The sequence below is a fragment of the Xenopus laevis genome, chromosome 8S (genome assembly GCF_017654675.1).
Source record: "Xenopus laevis strain J_2021 chromosome 8S, Xenopus_laevis_v10.1, whole genome shotgun sequence".
Classification (NCBI taxonomy): domain Eukaryota; kingdom Metazoa; phylum Chordata; class Amphibia; order Anura; family Pipidae; genus Xenopus; species Xenopus laevis.
The window spans coordinates 36227743-36243738 of record NC_054386.1 but is presented as its reverse complement, the minus strand read 5'-3'; the positions used below and the strand labels follow the sequence as shown (position 1 = coordinate 36243738).

Here is a 15996-nt window from a genome sequence, read left to right as displayed (position 1 = left end):
TCCACTACTTCAGAAACTTGGGAAATACTGTAACTTTTCTATCTTGCTGAACTACATCTCACAACCATCCTTTTTTTTAAATTAGAAGCTTATACCAACACCAAGGAACAGTCAATTGATTTTTCTCCACAGTGATTGCCCACCTGGATTGTATTTATTACTGATTTTAGAATTATTTATTCATAATATATTCACTGTGTTTTCTGGCTGGCTAGTGTTTTTGTGATTATATAATAAATTGTACTTTTAATATATTGGTTTTGCAGTCCACCTTCTATTTATTTAGTAACAGGCAGAGTATGGCACACACAGGGAGCATAGTGAAAGTAGAGTATGGCAAACACAGTGTCGGACTGGGCCACAGGGATACCAGGAAAATTCCCGGGGGCCCAGGTGTCAGTGGGCCCTCCTGCTTCAAAACATTTGGCATATTTCATGGGCATTGCCTATTTCTATGAGAACAAAGAGACTAAATAGATTGAATAATAGATTATAGCATGTAAAGAAAAGAGACTAGCAGAATAGAGGTTGCATGAGGAGAGGAATTATAATAGTACTGAGAGTGGGCCCCTGATCTAAGGTCTTTTGGTGGTCCCCAGGTCTAAGATTTTCGGGTGGGCCCCAGGTGTCCCAGTCCAACACTGGGCAAACACAGGGATTGTTGGAAAGGCAGAAAGAGCAGGAGGCAGAGAAATTTATCAGGAATCTAAGATGAACAGTTCATACTGACTACATACAGTGACAGTGAGTGTTGGTGCCCTTTCAGCATTTTGTATGAGTGTGAACAGGTGAACAATGTGGACAGTTTCAATCTGGTCTCAGGTGTGAACAGTACAGGGCTTTACGGTGTGAACAATAGAGGTGTTACAAGTGTGAACAATGTGAGGGGGGGTTTATTTGTGTGAACAATGCAGGAGTTTACTGTCTAAATTTGAGGTGTAAACAATGCAGGGGCCAGTACTTACACAAGGTAAGGAGTCACAGCAGGCAGACGTTTATGTGGGGGCCACACAAAGTAGGGTCACAGGCAGCCAGTTGGACAGCACTGCCTTAGATGATCTGAGGCAACAGTTCCATTGGGCCCCAGACCCCCCAGTCTGACACTGGTTACTGGGCCCACAGAACTGCCATAAGTTGTCCTGTTTCACCAATAAAATTGTTGGGATCCAATGCAGCCTCAAGGTCTGCAAAGTGCAAAAAAGCAGTAACACTGCCATACTGTGAAAGTAGCAGTCTTTGCACTGTCTCCTCCATGAATATACCCTGCTTGTGGCAGCACTGTAGATATTATGGGTGGACGGGTATGTGTACCACTATCTGCCCCATACATTGTACAGCCGAGCCCTGTCATTACCACCAGCCACAGGACAAATATGCAAATACTGAACACTCATGCATTATACCCAACACTTATAATTGAGAGCTACATAAACAGGTAATATGAGGAGGACTTTTAGCATTGGAAAGTGCATGGAAATATAAAAGTGCAAAGAATATCTGTCCAAATCAACAGTAACAGGCACTTCAGCATTTGCACCACTAGAGGGAGACACAAGACTGGAAGCATACGTATGTGATATTCTGGGCCAATTTCAATTTGATTTTTTTCTCCTCTTTACTTCTTTTTGATGAGTATTCTATTTAGTGCCTGAAGAGGGTGTGTCAGGGGTGTGTGCATCCGGCGCCAATCAGAATACAGCACTGGTATTATAGGGAGTGAAAATCTTCGCACATGCTGTAAGGGGTTAAGTTAAAGGGGTGGTTCACCTTTAAGTTAACTTTTGGTTTGTTATAGAATGTCCTATTCTTAGAAACTTTGCAACTGGTCTTCATTATTTATTTAATATAGTTGTTGAATTTTTTACCTTGCTTCTTCCTCATTCGAGCATTTGCACCACTAGAGGGAGACACAAGACTGGAAGCATACGTATGTGACATTCTGGGCCAATTTCAATTTGATTTTTTTCTCCTCTTTACTTCTTTTTGATGAGTATTCTATTTAGTGCCTGAAGAGGGTGTGTCAGGGGTGTGTGCATCCGGCGCCAATCAGAATACAGCACTGGTATTATAGGGAGTGAAAATCTTCGCACATGCTGTAAGGGGTTAAGTTAAAGGGGTGGTTCACCTTTAAGTTAACTTTTGGTTTGTTATAGAATGTCCTATTCTTAGAAACTTTGCAACTGGTCTTCATTATTTATTTAATATAGTTGTTGAATTTTTTACCTTGCTTCTTCCTCATTCGAGCTTTCAAAGGGGGTCACTGACCCCAACAACAAAAAAACTATTACTTTGTAAGGCTGCAGTTTTATTGTTTTTGTTGTTACTATTAATTCATCTTTTTATCCGTTTTGTCCTATTCATAGCCCAGTTTCTCAATCAATACATTGCCTAGTTGCTAGGGTATATAACAGCCTAGCAACCAAGCAAATAGCTGGTGAAATACAAACAAAAAGATGAAGACCAATTGCAAATTGTCTCTATGTCTACGTCATACTAAATGTTAATTTACAGCTTCTAACGTGGATTACCTGATTTCAGGTCTATATAAACACAGGACAGAAGAGAGAACTTACATGTCTCTGTGTTTATCGGCTGTGCTGTGCTGTCTCACCTCCTCTGCTCATAAAACCAATCTGTCCCTACAAAATCCTTCTAGGTCAGAGTTCAGCAAAATGTAAAGTCACTCTAAACACTGTAAACAAGCAGCAGCACTATGGAACATGTGCAAGGCACTTAAGCAGCTCTATATCGTTAGAGGATTTTAAGTAAAGAGTCCTTTTACACATTCTTTAGGTGATTTTCTATAAACTACTACTAGGCATTTGGAAAGCTGCACTGCATCCCCCCCCCTCCAGCTATCAGCTCAGTGCTAGAATCCAAAACCGGCACAGAGATCAATAGGCAGAGCTGCTGAGCCAAAATTCTGATATGAGCGGTAGAAAACTGCAAAATTAAATTGTCTGAGCCAGTTTACATCATTTATTTTTTCCTAAGGATTCATTGAAGGCATACAAAGTGATGGAGAGTGTTTCAGTTACAACAGTGGGAAGCAGGAGGGGGCATGTGGATCAGTAGAAGGAGTTACATGCAGAGGTATATGGAACAATATGAAAAGGTATAGGGAGGGTTATAGCAGTAGTTAAAGAGAGGGTTATATGGATAAGTAGGGGTAGGTATAGTAATTGGTTATGTGGAGGTTATAGGGATGGTTATAAAATATGGAGCAGTGGGAATAGTTAGAGGCTGAGTTCAGGTCCGGACTGAGAATTAAAATAGGCCCTGGCATTTCAGATTCACAGAGGCCCAATCAGCCCACACAGAAGCCCAAACAGCTCCCACCAGCCCACTAAATACTGACTTTCTATGGAACTTTATAGCAGCCCCTCTGGCATTTGCCAGAACCCACAGATTGCCAGTCTGGGCCTGGCTGAGTTATATGGAGCAATGGAATAATATTTGGAGTTGGTTTATTGGACAATAGGAGAAGAAATAGACATGGGTTATGTAAACTATATGCAGCACTTGGAGTAGTTATGAGGTTTATATGTGGCACAAGGAGCAGGTACTGTAGAAAGGATATATGGGACACAGGAGTAGGTATCAGGTGGGGTTATACAGTATGGGGCAATAAGAGTACTTATGGGGTTATATGTGGCCCAAGGAGTAGGTATGTAGAGGGGATATATGGAGCACTAAGAGTAGGTATATGGAGGGGTTATTATGGGGGGGCTTAAATGGAGCAATAGGAGGATTGCCAGTGGTGCCATTCATTGGATGCCCAGTCGAGGGACAGGCCTCTTGACAGAATGGTAACAGCTAATGTATCTGTCACTTATAGACAAGGGAAGATATTTTATACATCAAAAATCATTGATAATGATTTAAAGGACAAGTGAAAAGATATTTAAAATGTATATTGCTTTGGCTCCAAGAGAATGGGGCAGCTGAATAGATTATGCCTGGGCAAACCCTTATTTGATGAAAACAGATATACTGTATACAGACTTGTGCCAGTCTGTGTATACCCTATTCTTACATCTCACTGGAATTCATCCATATATGCAAACCCCTATATGCTCAAACGTCCCCTTTCATACTCAATCCCCACCCATTATCCAATAAGCCATGTGCCATTTGGAGGCCATGTACCTGTACCACTCGGAGGTATGCAGTAATATATCTAGAGGAGGGCGGGCCCTGGCGCGGGACGTGCAGCCGGGCCCCCGCCCCCTCCGTACGCCCGGAATTCCGCCAGAGTCAGTGGCGCGTGAGCTGCCGGGGGGCCCGAGGGGGTGCAGGCCCTGGCCCAATCGCACCCCCTGCTCCCCCCACTGAGACCAGGCCCCATCTGTATCCCCCGATAGACACTTTCATACAGAAGTACGGCGCACGTTATTTATCTGTTGTTGTGCAAGAAACATGTTAAAAACTGCTGAGGCATCAGGAACAAATTGTGACACAAGAGCACAGGAATGTGAAGGTTTGCTAACCTGCTGGAGTAGGTGTGGGTCATTGGCTACTTGTCTATGTTTGCACGGTCCAGTGATGGGACACATGTACTGACCTTGTCTTTCCAATTAACTGAATGTGAACCTTAAATAATATAGGGAATGATATTCGGATGTCAGAAGTCACCATTATATACGGCCATTTAAAGGCATGAAACCGCAGGGTGGCTGCTTTTTTATGTGTCAAAGTGACAGTTAATATCCTCATATTGTCACATGACACTAAACACATCACTCAGGGGGTTATTTATTAAATTCTAAATGCCAAAAATAATTTAAAATCTATTTAGAAAAATTAATCCTAATTGAAAAGTTGCTTAGAGTTAGCCATTCTATAACTATAACTTCAAGTCTATAGTATTGTGTTCTTGTTAAACGGTTTTGCTCTACCTGTTCTGCAAAGCTTGCAATCTACAGAGCGCATGTTGCTAGGCTTCTGTATGCTGCTGCAGACTAGCTTGTTTGTTTTGCTGCCTCGCTGTCGGCCTTTAGATCCCTCCCATTCTGGCTCCTTTCCTAGTTCGGGAGGGAGGAAAGGTGAACTCTTCCTAATCTCATAGAAGTCAGAAGCATCTGGCGCTGCGCCTGCCCCTTACTAACCCACAAGCTCATCCACACAAAAGGCACGGCTGGGTCAGCTGACAGTTGGGGCAAAAGTAAATAAAAAGTGCCACGGGTTAACCATGAGCATGCAGAATGAGGACAGGCTTTATGCCAAGCCCCAGCAGACAGCAGCAGGAGAAGCACAAGTGCCCCGGACACCCCAGCAGCACATGGCTGAGATACTGCGAGAGCTCAAACAGACTCGGCTGCAGAAAATATGGATTCCCCATCAATGTGAGAGGCTCCAGCAGAGGAGAGGATGTGAGTGCCTGCCGAAATACATGCTACGACTACTCTTAAGCTGGCCACAGACGCAAAGATCCGATCGTACGAATCAACGTACGATCAGACTTCCCCATCTCCCGACCTGCCACTAGCCATTCCTATCAAATAAAGTACAAAAGAACAGATCAGCCGATGTTCTGCCCCTGACAGCAATCGTACGAAAGTTATGTCCTACCAGAGCTAGTGACAGTCTCCCACTGAAAATTGTATGATCGGCAATACATGCAGAGATATTATCGGCAGCCGACAGAAATCTTTTAACCTTTCCGATCGACCAAACAACTGATCTCAGCCGGCCGAAAAATGTCGGGTCTCTCCGCACACGGACCGAAAATCTTTGCGTCTATGGCCAGCTTTACTACTTATATTAACCTGGTGCTGCTCTCTCCTTATCTCTGGGGAGTTTTTCCCATGCACGATAAACCTACAATCTGGTGTGGCTTGTACCTATTACTGGCCGCATTATTGATTAGCTATACTCTGTGCAGACATAGGAACATAGCTCTAGCTAAGGTGGCACAGTAAATTGGGGGGGTGAAATTTGGGGTCAAGGGTTATTCCCTGTCCTAGATTTACTTTGTTACAAGGTAAGATGGGGACCTACTGAACTGTAGAACAGCAGATGGGGGGCTTGAACAAGAAAGAGCAGGCATTCTGTATTTTCCAGTAGAACAGAGAGTCAGATGCACAGGCTGGAGAATTCTTGGACTGCAATGAGATATATATATATATACAGTATATATATATATATATATATATATATATATATATATATATATATATATATACTTCTTTGATGAGTATCCGCACTCCAAGGCAATGGATAAATAGGGGTGCACGGTAATATTGACATACAGCAAAATTTTCCAGACCAGCACTCCCTTTTGGTGAAAAATCAACAATCTTTTATTGTGACATGGTATCTTATTCCAACGTTTCGATCCCGATAGGGATCTTTTTCAAGGAAGATCCACAGTGCTAACAAACAAAATCTTAAATACCCAAGTGCTTCACAACAAACCAATCCATACCCTGGTGTCTCTCAATTGGTTAATTGATTAAAATTTGAATCAGTGATAACATTTAAAATCATTTATATATGTGCAAAACATCATCTTTTAAAACATATATGTGTAATTTACACTTTAATCCTGTGTTTCATATAAATATGTAAAAATATAAATATATAAAATCTTACTGTTTAAATCTTTTCGTGTCAGTGTGAATTTTTTATCAACATATAAAACTGTAAAACCTTAGTGTCTCCACAAGGTGTCATCAGTGCATTCTATTAGAGTTCGTGTTACAGTGTCCAAAAGTGTCCATTAGTCATAAATCCTAAAAAGAGAAAGATAAATTTGTAACAATTAAAAACATTACTGTAACTACCACATCGGAATCTAGGCATCATTTTTGTATCCACTGAAAAGGTTTCCAACTGCAATAATGTTATTTTGTAAAGTTTCCATTTGCATTACAACAAACAACTGGGTAAAAACTGCTACCTGATCAAGTCAAAAAACAACTCAAATTCACTTGCCCATTCATGCCATTCGGGGATATACAATTTAGTTCATAAATCCAAAATGCTTCCCGTTTTAGAAGCATTTTTTCAGTGTCACCACCCCTAGGGTGCGCTTTAACGTGCTCTATTGGCATGCACCTGAAGGAGGAGGCATCATGCCTGGCCTCAGCCCAATGCTTCGCAACTGGCTGTTGGGCAATATCTTGTTTTCCCTCTCTTGCTATCCTTTCTGGATTCAAAGCTGCCCTAATGCTAGATCGGTGCATGCCAATTCTCTCTTTTAGTTGCCTCACCGTTTTTCCACAGTACAACAACCCACAGGGGCATTTTATAATATATACCACCATTGTGGTTTCACAACTCATCCGCTGTCTAATGCCATACTTTTTGCCAGTGTGTGGGTGTGTGAAACCTGTGCCTAGAATCAATGTCCCACACATGGGAGTTGTTTTTTGACTTGATCAGGTAGCAGTTTTTACCCAGTTGTTTGTTGTAATGCAAATGGAAACTTTACAAAATAACATTATTGCAGTTGGAAACCTTTTCAGTGGATACAAAAATGATGCCTAGATTCCGATGTGGTAGTTACAGTAATGTTTTTAATTGTTACAAATTTATCTTTCTCTTTTTAGGATTTATGACTAATGGACACTTTTGGACACTGTAACACGAACTCTAATAGAATGCACTGATGACACCTTGTGGAGACACTAAGGTTTTACAGTTTTATATGTTGATAAAAAATTCACACTGACACGAAAAGATTTAAACAGTAAGATTTTATATATTTATATTTTTACATATTTATATGAAACACAGGATTAAAGTGTAAATTACACATATATGTTTTAAAAGATGATGTTTTGCACATATATAAATGATTTTAAATGTTATCACTGATTCAAATTTTAATCAATTAACCAATTGAGAGACACCAGGGTATGGATTGGTTTGTTGTGAAGCACTTGGGTATTTAAGATTTTGTTTGTTAGCACTGTGGATCTTCCTTGAAAAAGATCCCTATCGGGATCGAAACGTTGGAATAAGATACCATGTCACAATAAAAGATTGTTGATTTTTCACCAAAAGGGAGTGCTGGTCTGGAAAATTTTGCTATATATATATATATATATATATATATATATATATATATATATATATATATATATATATATATATATATATATATTCCCTTAATAAAGTGTGTAAAAGCATTGTATGTCACGTGTGGAGAGTTTTCCATTTTTGCAGATTTGCATTTATAGCAGTTAAATGGGAGTTGCCATGTTGTTACCTCTGAGGCATCTTCCATGGACTAGTGTCTTCTAAATTGTAAGGTTTGACTCCTTGGAGGGCTTGGAGTAGTGGGAGTGGGGGCTCAGCCTGAATGCCTCTTCAATAAACACTTGAACGGCCAGCTTGCAGGTCAATTAGGGTGATATTTATGGGAATATGCATTTGTATATGTATCTGTACTCTTTCCATGAACTAAGAGGGACTCTGACCAAAGGTTGGACCTTCAAGGGGGAGCCTGGACAAAAGTTGGAACATCAAGGGGGTCCTAATCAGTGGTTGGACCTTAAAGGGGGGTCCTGATCAAAGTCTGTGCTTTCAAGGGGGGTCCTAGCCAATGGTTTTACATTCATGGGGGGCCTGGCCAATGGTCAACTGAAAAAGTGATGAAGCACACATATTTAACAGACAGTATATACACAGTACTCTCTGATTATCCTTATGTCTTTAAAGGAACAGTAACACCAAAAAATGAAGGTGTTTTAAAGTAATGAAAATATCATATGATGTTGCCCTGCACTGGTAAAACTGGTCTGTTCGCTCCAGAACACTATTATAGTTCATATAAACAAGCTGTTACCCGAACCTTTTCTCCTTTGAATGGCTGCCCCCATTGCTACACAGCAGCTTATTTATATAAACAAATGTAGTGTCTCTGAAGTAAACACACCAGTTTTACCAGTGCAGGACAACACTGCATTTTATTTGTATTACTTTAAAACACTTTCATTTTTTGATGTTACTGTTCCTTTAAATATTTACGATGGGCAGTAAAACTCATTGATTAATTTCATTTCCATGTCTCAGAGTGTTTTGGGGTGAAATAAGGCTAAAATGCTGGTATGCTCCTGCTTTTAAAAACGATGATATCACTGTTTTTTATATGTGCCCCCACACAATACCCATATGAGTGTGCCAGTCTCTCCATTGGGCACAGTTACTGTTTCAGTAATCAAGCAGCACAGACTGATCCACTCAGCTTGCAAGTATGAGAAATACTGTATGCTGGCGCTATATAAATAAATGGTAATAATGGTAATAATAATTGATGGCTTCATTTCCCATCCTGGAGCTGCACAGTTACGGTTACGCTGGTAATGATGCTCTATGCCCGAACAACCTTTATTACCCTACTTATATTTACATATCACATCATGCCATTAGGATGCATGCAGCATTGCAGCACACTCTCTTCACACTCTCTCACAATCACTTGGGTGGCACAGAGCGATCATGGCACAGTTATCACATTATCAGTAGATCTCAAACGCCCTTTGTATATTTAGCCAGAAATGGGGGGGAAAAATAACACAATGGTCGTTTGGCCAAAACGAATTGTCTACAGGCAAGCTTGGGGAGTCACAAAGACGCCCGGATTCTGCTTTTAATTTGTCTTCCTCTGGATTTATTTGAGGAGATTGGACTAATTGAACCAATGGACACTGATCTTTTTTGATTCTAATAAATAAGGTTCACTATAAACTATGCTTTTATATCCTACTGAACATTCACAAGCAAATAAAGTAACTACTAAGCCTACTTATACATACAAATCTAGCTGTTAAAGAATAATCAAAGGTCCAGTATTGGGGGGGGGTGCCAACTCATTGTAATGCACAATCACCAAACCCATGGCACCATGTTGAATGCTAGTAGGGGAGGCAAGATTACCCCACCACCCGATATGCCCATCTGCCTCAGATTTCAGGTTACACGTCTACCTTCCAAGTTTTTTTGGCCTTTCATGGTCCAGCCATTTTGTTCTGGGTCTGGATTCTGTCCTCAGCATGTACAATTTAACCTTCTCTTCTATTCCCTCTACAGCCTCCATACCTCAGTTCACCAATTCTCCTACCATGATCATCATGGTGGGACTTCCTGCTCGCGGAAAGACTTACATCTCCAAGAAACTCACCCGCTACCTCAACTGGATTGGGATCCCAACAAAAGGTTGGTGCTTTTCACTTCCAAACATTTCCATCTTTTCTGGTAAAGCTGTATAGCGCCATTGGAAAATGTAATGAGCTTTAGCAGGAAACTACAAGAAGTATACTAACAGAGAACTTGAGTATTGTTAATTAGTGATGGGCGAATTTATTCGCCAGGCGCGAATTCGCGGCGAATTTGCGCGTTTCGCCGCCAGCGAATAAATTCGCGAATCGTCCGCGAAAATTCGCGTCAAAAAATTCGCCGGCGTCAAAAAATTTTTTTTCGAAAAACGGACGCCGGCGCCAAAAACGGGCGCCGGCGTCGAAAAAACGGGCGCCGGCGTCAAAAACGGGCGCCGGCGTCAAAAACGAGACGCCGGCGCCGTTTCGCGAATTTTTCGCCGTTTCGCGAATTTCGCGCGAATTTCGCGAATTTTTCGGCGAAGCGAAACGGCGCAAATTCGCCCATCACTATTGTTAATGAAACTGGAACCATCAAAGAGAGTTTAAGCTAGGCAGACACAGGAAGATCCACTTGTTTGGCAAGGGATAATTACAACAAACTAGTTGTCAAATCACAGTACAGGCCTATGGTGACCCATCATAAGAGGCACACATCAATAAAAGCTCCTTGGCCAACAAGTTCTAACCTGCCCTATAGATATCTAGCAAGAGGTTGGATGAGCAGAACATTGGAAAGGTCCCATACACAAGCCAATGGGCTTATGGGTCCAGTTGAGCTGTTTTTAACCTGTGAATGGCTGCCTTTAAGAAGGACCGGACTGGCAATCTGTGGGTTGTGGCAAATGCCAGAGGAGCTGCTATAAGGTTCCATAGAAAGTCAGTATTTAGTGGGCTGCTGGAGGCTGTTTGGGCCTCTGTGTGGGCTGATTGGGCCTCTGTGTACCTGAAATTCCACGGCCTATTTTAATTCTCAGTCAGGACCTGCCTTTAAGTAGTAATGGGAGAAGAAGCAACCAGCCAACAGATAGCTAATTGCTCTACTGCAGTTCCGATAGCGTAAACATCAGATTGGTTGGACTTCAGCATCACTATTATTTAATTTGGCTGTAATGATTGGTCACTGCAGCAATTGACATTAGCACTCAACATTTTGATTCCTGTTTTGGTCACCAACAAAAAAATGTATCATGTCTCCCAGTATTTAACGTGGGGCAGTATCGGCGAGAGGTTGTGCAGACCTACAAGAGCTATGAGTTTTTCCACCCGGATAACCAGGAAGCAATGAAGATACGGAAGTGAGTATGTGTTTCCTCTATGGCGTATGCTAATGTAGCATACAAAATGCAAAGGAAAGGTTGTGGGAGGACTCCACAGCTAAATAAAAATACATTCAAATACAATGGAAGTGCTACTGATCTGGCCAAATTAACTACAGACATACAGAAAAAGAAGAGAGGTTAATCAAAGTACATTCCCTGGTCCCCTGTCATATAAGTGATCTATGTAGATGCATGTATTTACAAAGACAGGGGTTTTTTAGTTACAAAATTCTGATCATAAGATTGATAAGTCACCATACCACATCAATATGGCAGTCCCTAACTATAACATAATACTCAAATGCTACAACCACATAGAAGCCTTCCATGTGGTTGTAGCACCCCCACATCCGTCCCTTTAAATGGTGCCACATGCTTTTGCAAATGGGTGTTGGTCTGGGCAGTCTCTCTCTCCTAAAAGCCACAAGCAGGGGATGAATAATCTCATGGAACCAATGCTGTGGTCTAGGTTATCTCTCTCCTTTGAAAGTTAATGAGGGGGGGAGGACAAAGCCCTATGATTAAAACCAATGCCCAGATTGAGAGACCCTTATTTCAGGTAGTGCTTTTATGCCGGGAGGTTATAGCATTTGAGTATTATGACCAGAGGTAAATAGTTAGGGACTGCCAATCTTATAATCATAATTTTGTAACTAAAAAAAAAACACTGTCTTTGTAAATACATGCATCTGTATAGATTACTTATTTGGCAGGGGACCAGGGAATAAGCATTGATCAATCTCTCTTCTTTAATAATGTAGCATACAACCTGCTTATTGTAGCATTGAGTAGACCCATACTTAAAGGTGGACAAGGAAGCTAAAGCCCCTCCTGTGAATTTTTGTTTCAGACCCTATGCATAGGAGCCCTTCCAAACAGTATTAAAGATGTCAGGGCGTTGACCAAACTGGATTTATGCCTAATAGATCTACCAATGTGAATGTTCAAAGACTATTTACAAATTTGCATGCAACTCATAGTAACCAGGGCTCACGAGTGGTAGTATCATTAGATGCGGCTAAAGCGTTTGACTCTATAGAATGGCCATACCTTTGGGAACTCCTGAGGAGATTTGGCTTGGGGGACCAATTCATTGGATGGGTGAGACTATTATACAAACAGCCGATAGCGAAAGTCAACTCTAATGGCTATCTATCAGCTGCACTCAACCCATATAGGGGCACCCGACAGGGATGCCCATTATCACCATTCCTTTTTGCCCTGGCAGTGGAGCCTCTGGCAATCCTGGTCCGCCAAGCAAATAATATCACAGGTCTCCGCCTGGGGAGAGTGGAGGAACGCATCTCTCTATATGCAGATGACATACTGTTGTATCTGGATAACCCAGGCAACTCCCTGCAGGCTGTCCTGGATATAGTGGACCACTTTGGACGATTTTCAGGACTAAAAATCAATTGGGGAAAATCAAGCATATTCGCTATTGACGCCAACATTAATCCCGACCTATTTCCTCCCACCCCTCTGGTCTGGGTGGATTCCTTCAAATACCTTGGCATTGTGATACATAGAAATCTAGACGCCTTTATACCCTCTAATCTTGAACCAATTCTCTCCACTATGAAAGATAAGCTAAAAGTGTGGGCTAACCTACCCATTTCTATCTGGGGCAGAATCAATCTTCTAAAAATTATATTTCTCCCTAAATTCCTCTACATCTTCCACAATTCCCCTGTTCTCATCCCCCGGTCCTTCTTTGTCTCTATTGATATGGCCCAAATAGCGTTTCTCTGGGCAAACAAGCCCCCCAGGTTTGCTAGAGCCAAACTGTGAGCACCTGTTAGCTAAGGGGGATTGGGCCTCCCGCAGTGGTATTTCTACTTATTGGCAGCTCAGATTTACTATATACACTGGTGGCTTAATCCAGATCCATATAATCCGAATTTCCCATTGCAGGCCACTTTGGCAAGCTCAATAGAGTCCCTCTCATATATCCCATTCCGCAAATCTTCCGATCTACACACCACCCACCGAATTATAATCACCCCATACAAAGCGTGGGTGGCAGCACTTAAAGTTTGCAATCTAGCATTAACTCTTCTGTCGCCCCAACTACCCCTATGGGGAAATTCCTTACTCCCACACTTGAAGCACATAGCAGAATACAAAATATAGCCACAATGGGGCCTACGTAAACTAGGGGACTTGGTTACAGATGGAGCGATACGGCCTAGGGCTGAAATTAAACATGTCCAAACCCAGGAGCTTCTTCCCTGGTTCTCCTATTTCAAGTTTAGACAGGCCACCACTACCCAATTTCAAGGCAACGCCATGGATCTCACAACCTCTAAAATAGAAGCAGCCCTTAGAGCCCCCACCACCAAAAAACTTGTCACCAGGCTGTACTCGCTTCTCCTAGATACTATTAAACCTCCATTTCATGCAGCGGGTGCAGCCTGGAGCAGAGACATCCCGGGGCTAGAGGACGAAGATTGAGAAGAGGCGACTGCTAGGGCCTATGACTACCTCGTCTCAACCAGAGATAGACTAATCCAGTTCAAGATCCTACATAGACTCCACTTAACCCCAAATAGGCTGTTCCGTATGAACCGACGGGACTTACCACAGTGTCCTAAGTGTAGGGCCTCAGAGGTATCTTATCTACATCTTATCTGGTTATGCCCCCGAATCCAAGCCTTCTGGTCTCAGGTTCTCAACTATATCCAGGATAAAATTGCACTGCCTAAATTATTAACCCCTCAGGTATGCATTCACCCCTAGGGCGGCCATGAGAATACTCTTTCGTACATTACTGTTCTATGCCAGGAAATGTATCCTCCTGAATTGGATGTCCCCCCTCTCCCCCACAGTTAATGGCTGGTTGGACTTGATTAAAGCAACACTCCCCCTAATACAACTCACCTACACTGCAAGAGGATGTCCCCAGAAATATGATCTAGTGTGGCGAGATTGGCTAGAAGCCACAGAGGAGCCGTAGGATAAAGGGGGATAAGCTAACAGTGACAGAACTAGCTGCACCACCTATTCAAGGGATTTAGGACTAACAGACTCAGAACCATTCTGAAATAGAGTGTATACAAATGTACAGGACTCAAATATATTAAATATGTACGCTGTGCTATAATAATTGTAAGAAGATGGAACCGCAAACCATATAATGTTTGTTTATTTGTTGTTATAAAATGCAAAATAAAAACCTTTTAAAAAAAAAAGATGTCAGGGCATGACCTAGTGAAGGGCAGTCTGTGACATGGAAAAATCAATAGGCTTAAAGAGTAATCGGTAGGGCTGGGGATAGATAGAATATCCAGTCTCAGGGGAAAGTTATGTCTTTGTTATATCATGACTGTGTCCTTTTCCTTTGCAGACATTGTGCGCTCAGTGCGCTGAGGGACGTCGACAAATATCTAACTCAAGAAGAGGGTCAGGTGGCGGTAAGGGCCTGGTAGGGTCTCTGCACAAAACCGCATTCATTTTCATGGGGAAAAAAACAGATGTGACAATAATAATTTTTTCTTCTGTTTTTAAATGTAAACAACTCATTTCTGAGCAGTGGTGCTTTGTATTTCGAGTTTCCATTGTCTTAGCAGCAGCTGAGACTTAAGCTCCCCATAGACACAAAGATTTTTCTTGCCAAACGACCAATTTTAGCGAAGTCCAACCAATCCTTCGAAATTATTGCGCGGTTAGTGGGATTTGAATGATCGTACATTGATGGACAATTCGTACGATCGTTTCGAGATAATCGTAGACTCACGATGACGATCGGATCTTTTAAAAAAAATTTACATTTTGGCCAGCTTTAAATAGCACCATCAACCCTGGAGGTTGATGTTGTTTACAGAGCATGTTGTACAATGAATGCCTAAAGCAAAGTGTGTGTTTGCTCTCCTAGTTACTTCTGTAAGCCCAGAAGGTCATTTAAGTTTGGGTTGAATGTCTATTTGCTGCCCCAGGTACTCTTACAACAAAGAGTAAGTGGCCGTTAAAGTGATATTTCCTTGTATATGTAACCTTGTTAAGGCAAATACCAGACATCAGGGCCGTATTTATATATATAGGCACCTGAGATTGTTGTTCTTAGGGCAGCAGTATTAAGAGGGTGGCCCTCAGCCACCTTCAGAAATTACCTGCATAAATCTATCAGGGAGGGGGTTGAGTGGGTCAGCCAGGCAATTCCCGTGATGTCATATGTAATGGAAGTGACGTCACCCACTGGCATCATGTCACTTACTCAAACTAGGGCCACAGGTAAGTCCAGTTCCAAGGGTGGCCCCAGACCTAAAGACACCACTGCCAGATGTGGCTGAAAAAGCAGGTCAAGTATCAGCCCCTATGCTGGCATCAGCCTTTCCCTGTGTCTGCCCAGGGTTAGGCACACGGAGCAGATTTTGGTGCCAAAATCCTTTCCATGTGCCTGCACCAACTCTGTATGAAGTAAGATACCTGTGCAATTCCCACAAAGAATTTAGGTGTAAAATACCTGATTCCTGACCATGCATGTAGCGTGCAAGAACCCTGCCTTGCTATTGGGGTAAAGTGTGGGCAAAGTGTGGGGTAATTTTCCCCCTACTCCCGCCAGGATAAAATTA

At 42.0% G+C, this 15996-nt stretch overlaps 1 protein-coding gene across 2 annotated transcripts in view; it reads left to right on the top strand.

The window, feature by feature from the left end:
* pfkfb1.S (6-phosphofructo-2-kinase/fructose-2,6-biphosphatase 1 S homeolog) overlaps positions 1-15996 on the top strand; it is a 35268-nt gene that overhangs the window by 2495 nt on the left and 16777 nt on the right. Inside the window, 4 exon segments of one of the 2 annotated variants that reach the window (NM_001095066.1) lie at positions 5163-5372; positions 10039-10164; positions 11305-11401; positions 14772-14838. In NM_001095066.1, the coding sequence (NP_001088535.1) occupies positions 5282-5372; positions 10039-10164; positions 11305-11401; positions 14772-14838 (381 nt within the window). In that variant the 5' untranslated portion in view covers positions 5163-5281. 2 annotated transcript variants of the gene reach the window in all.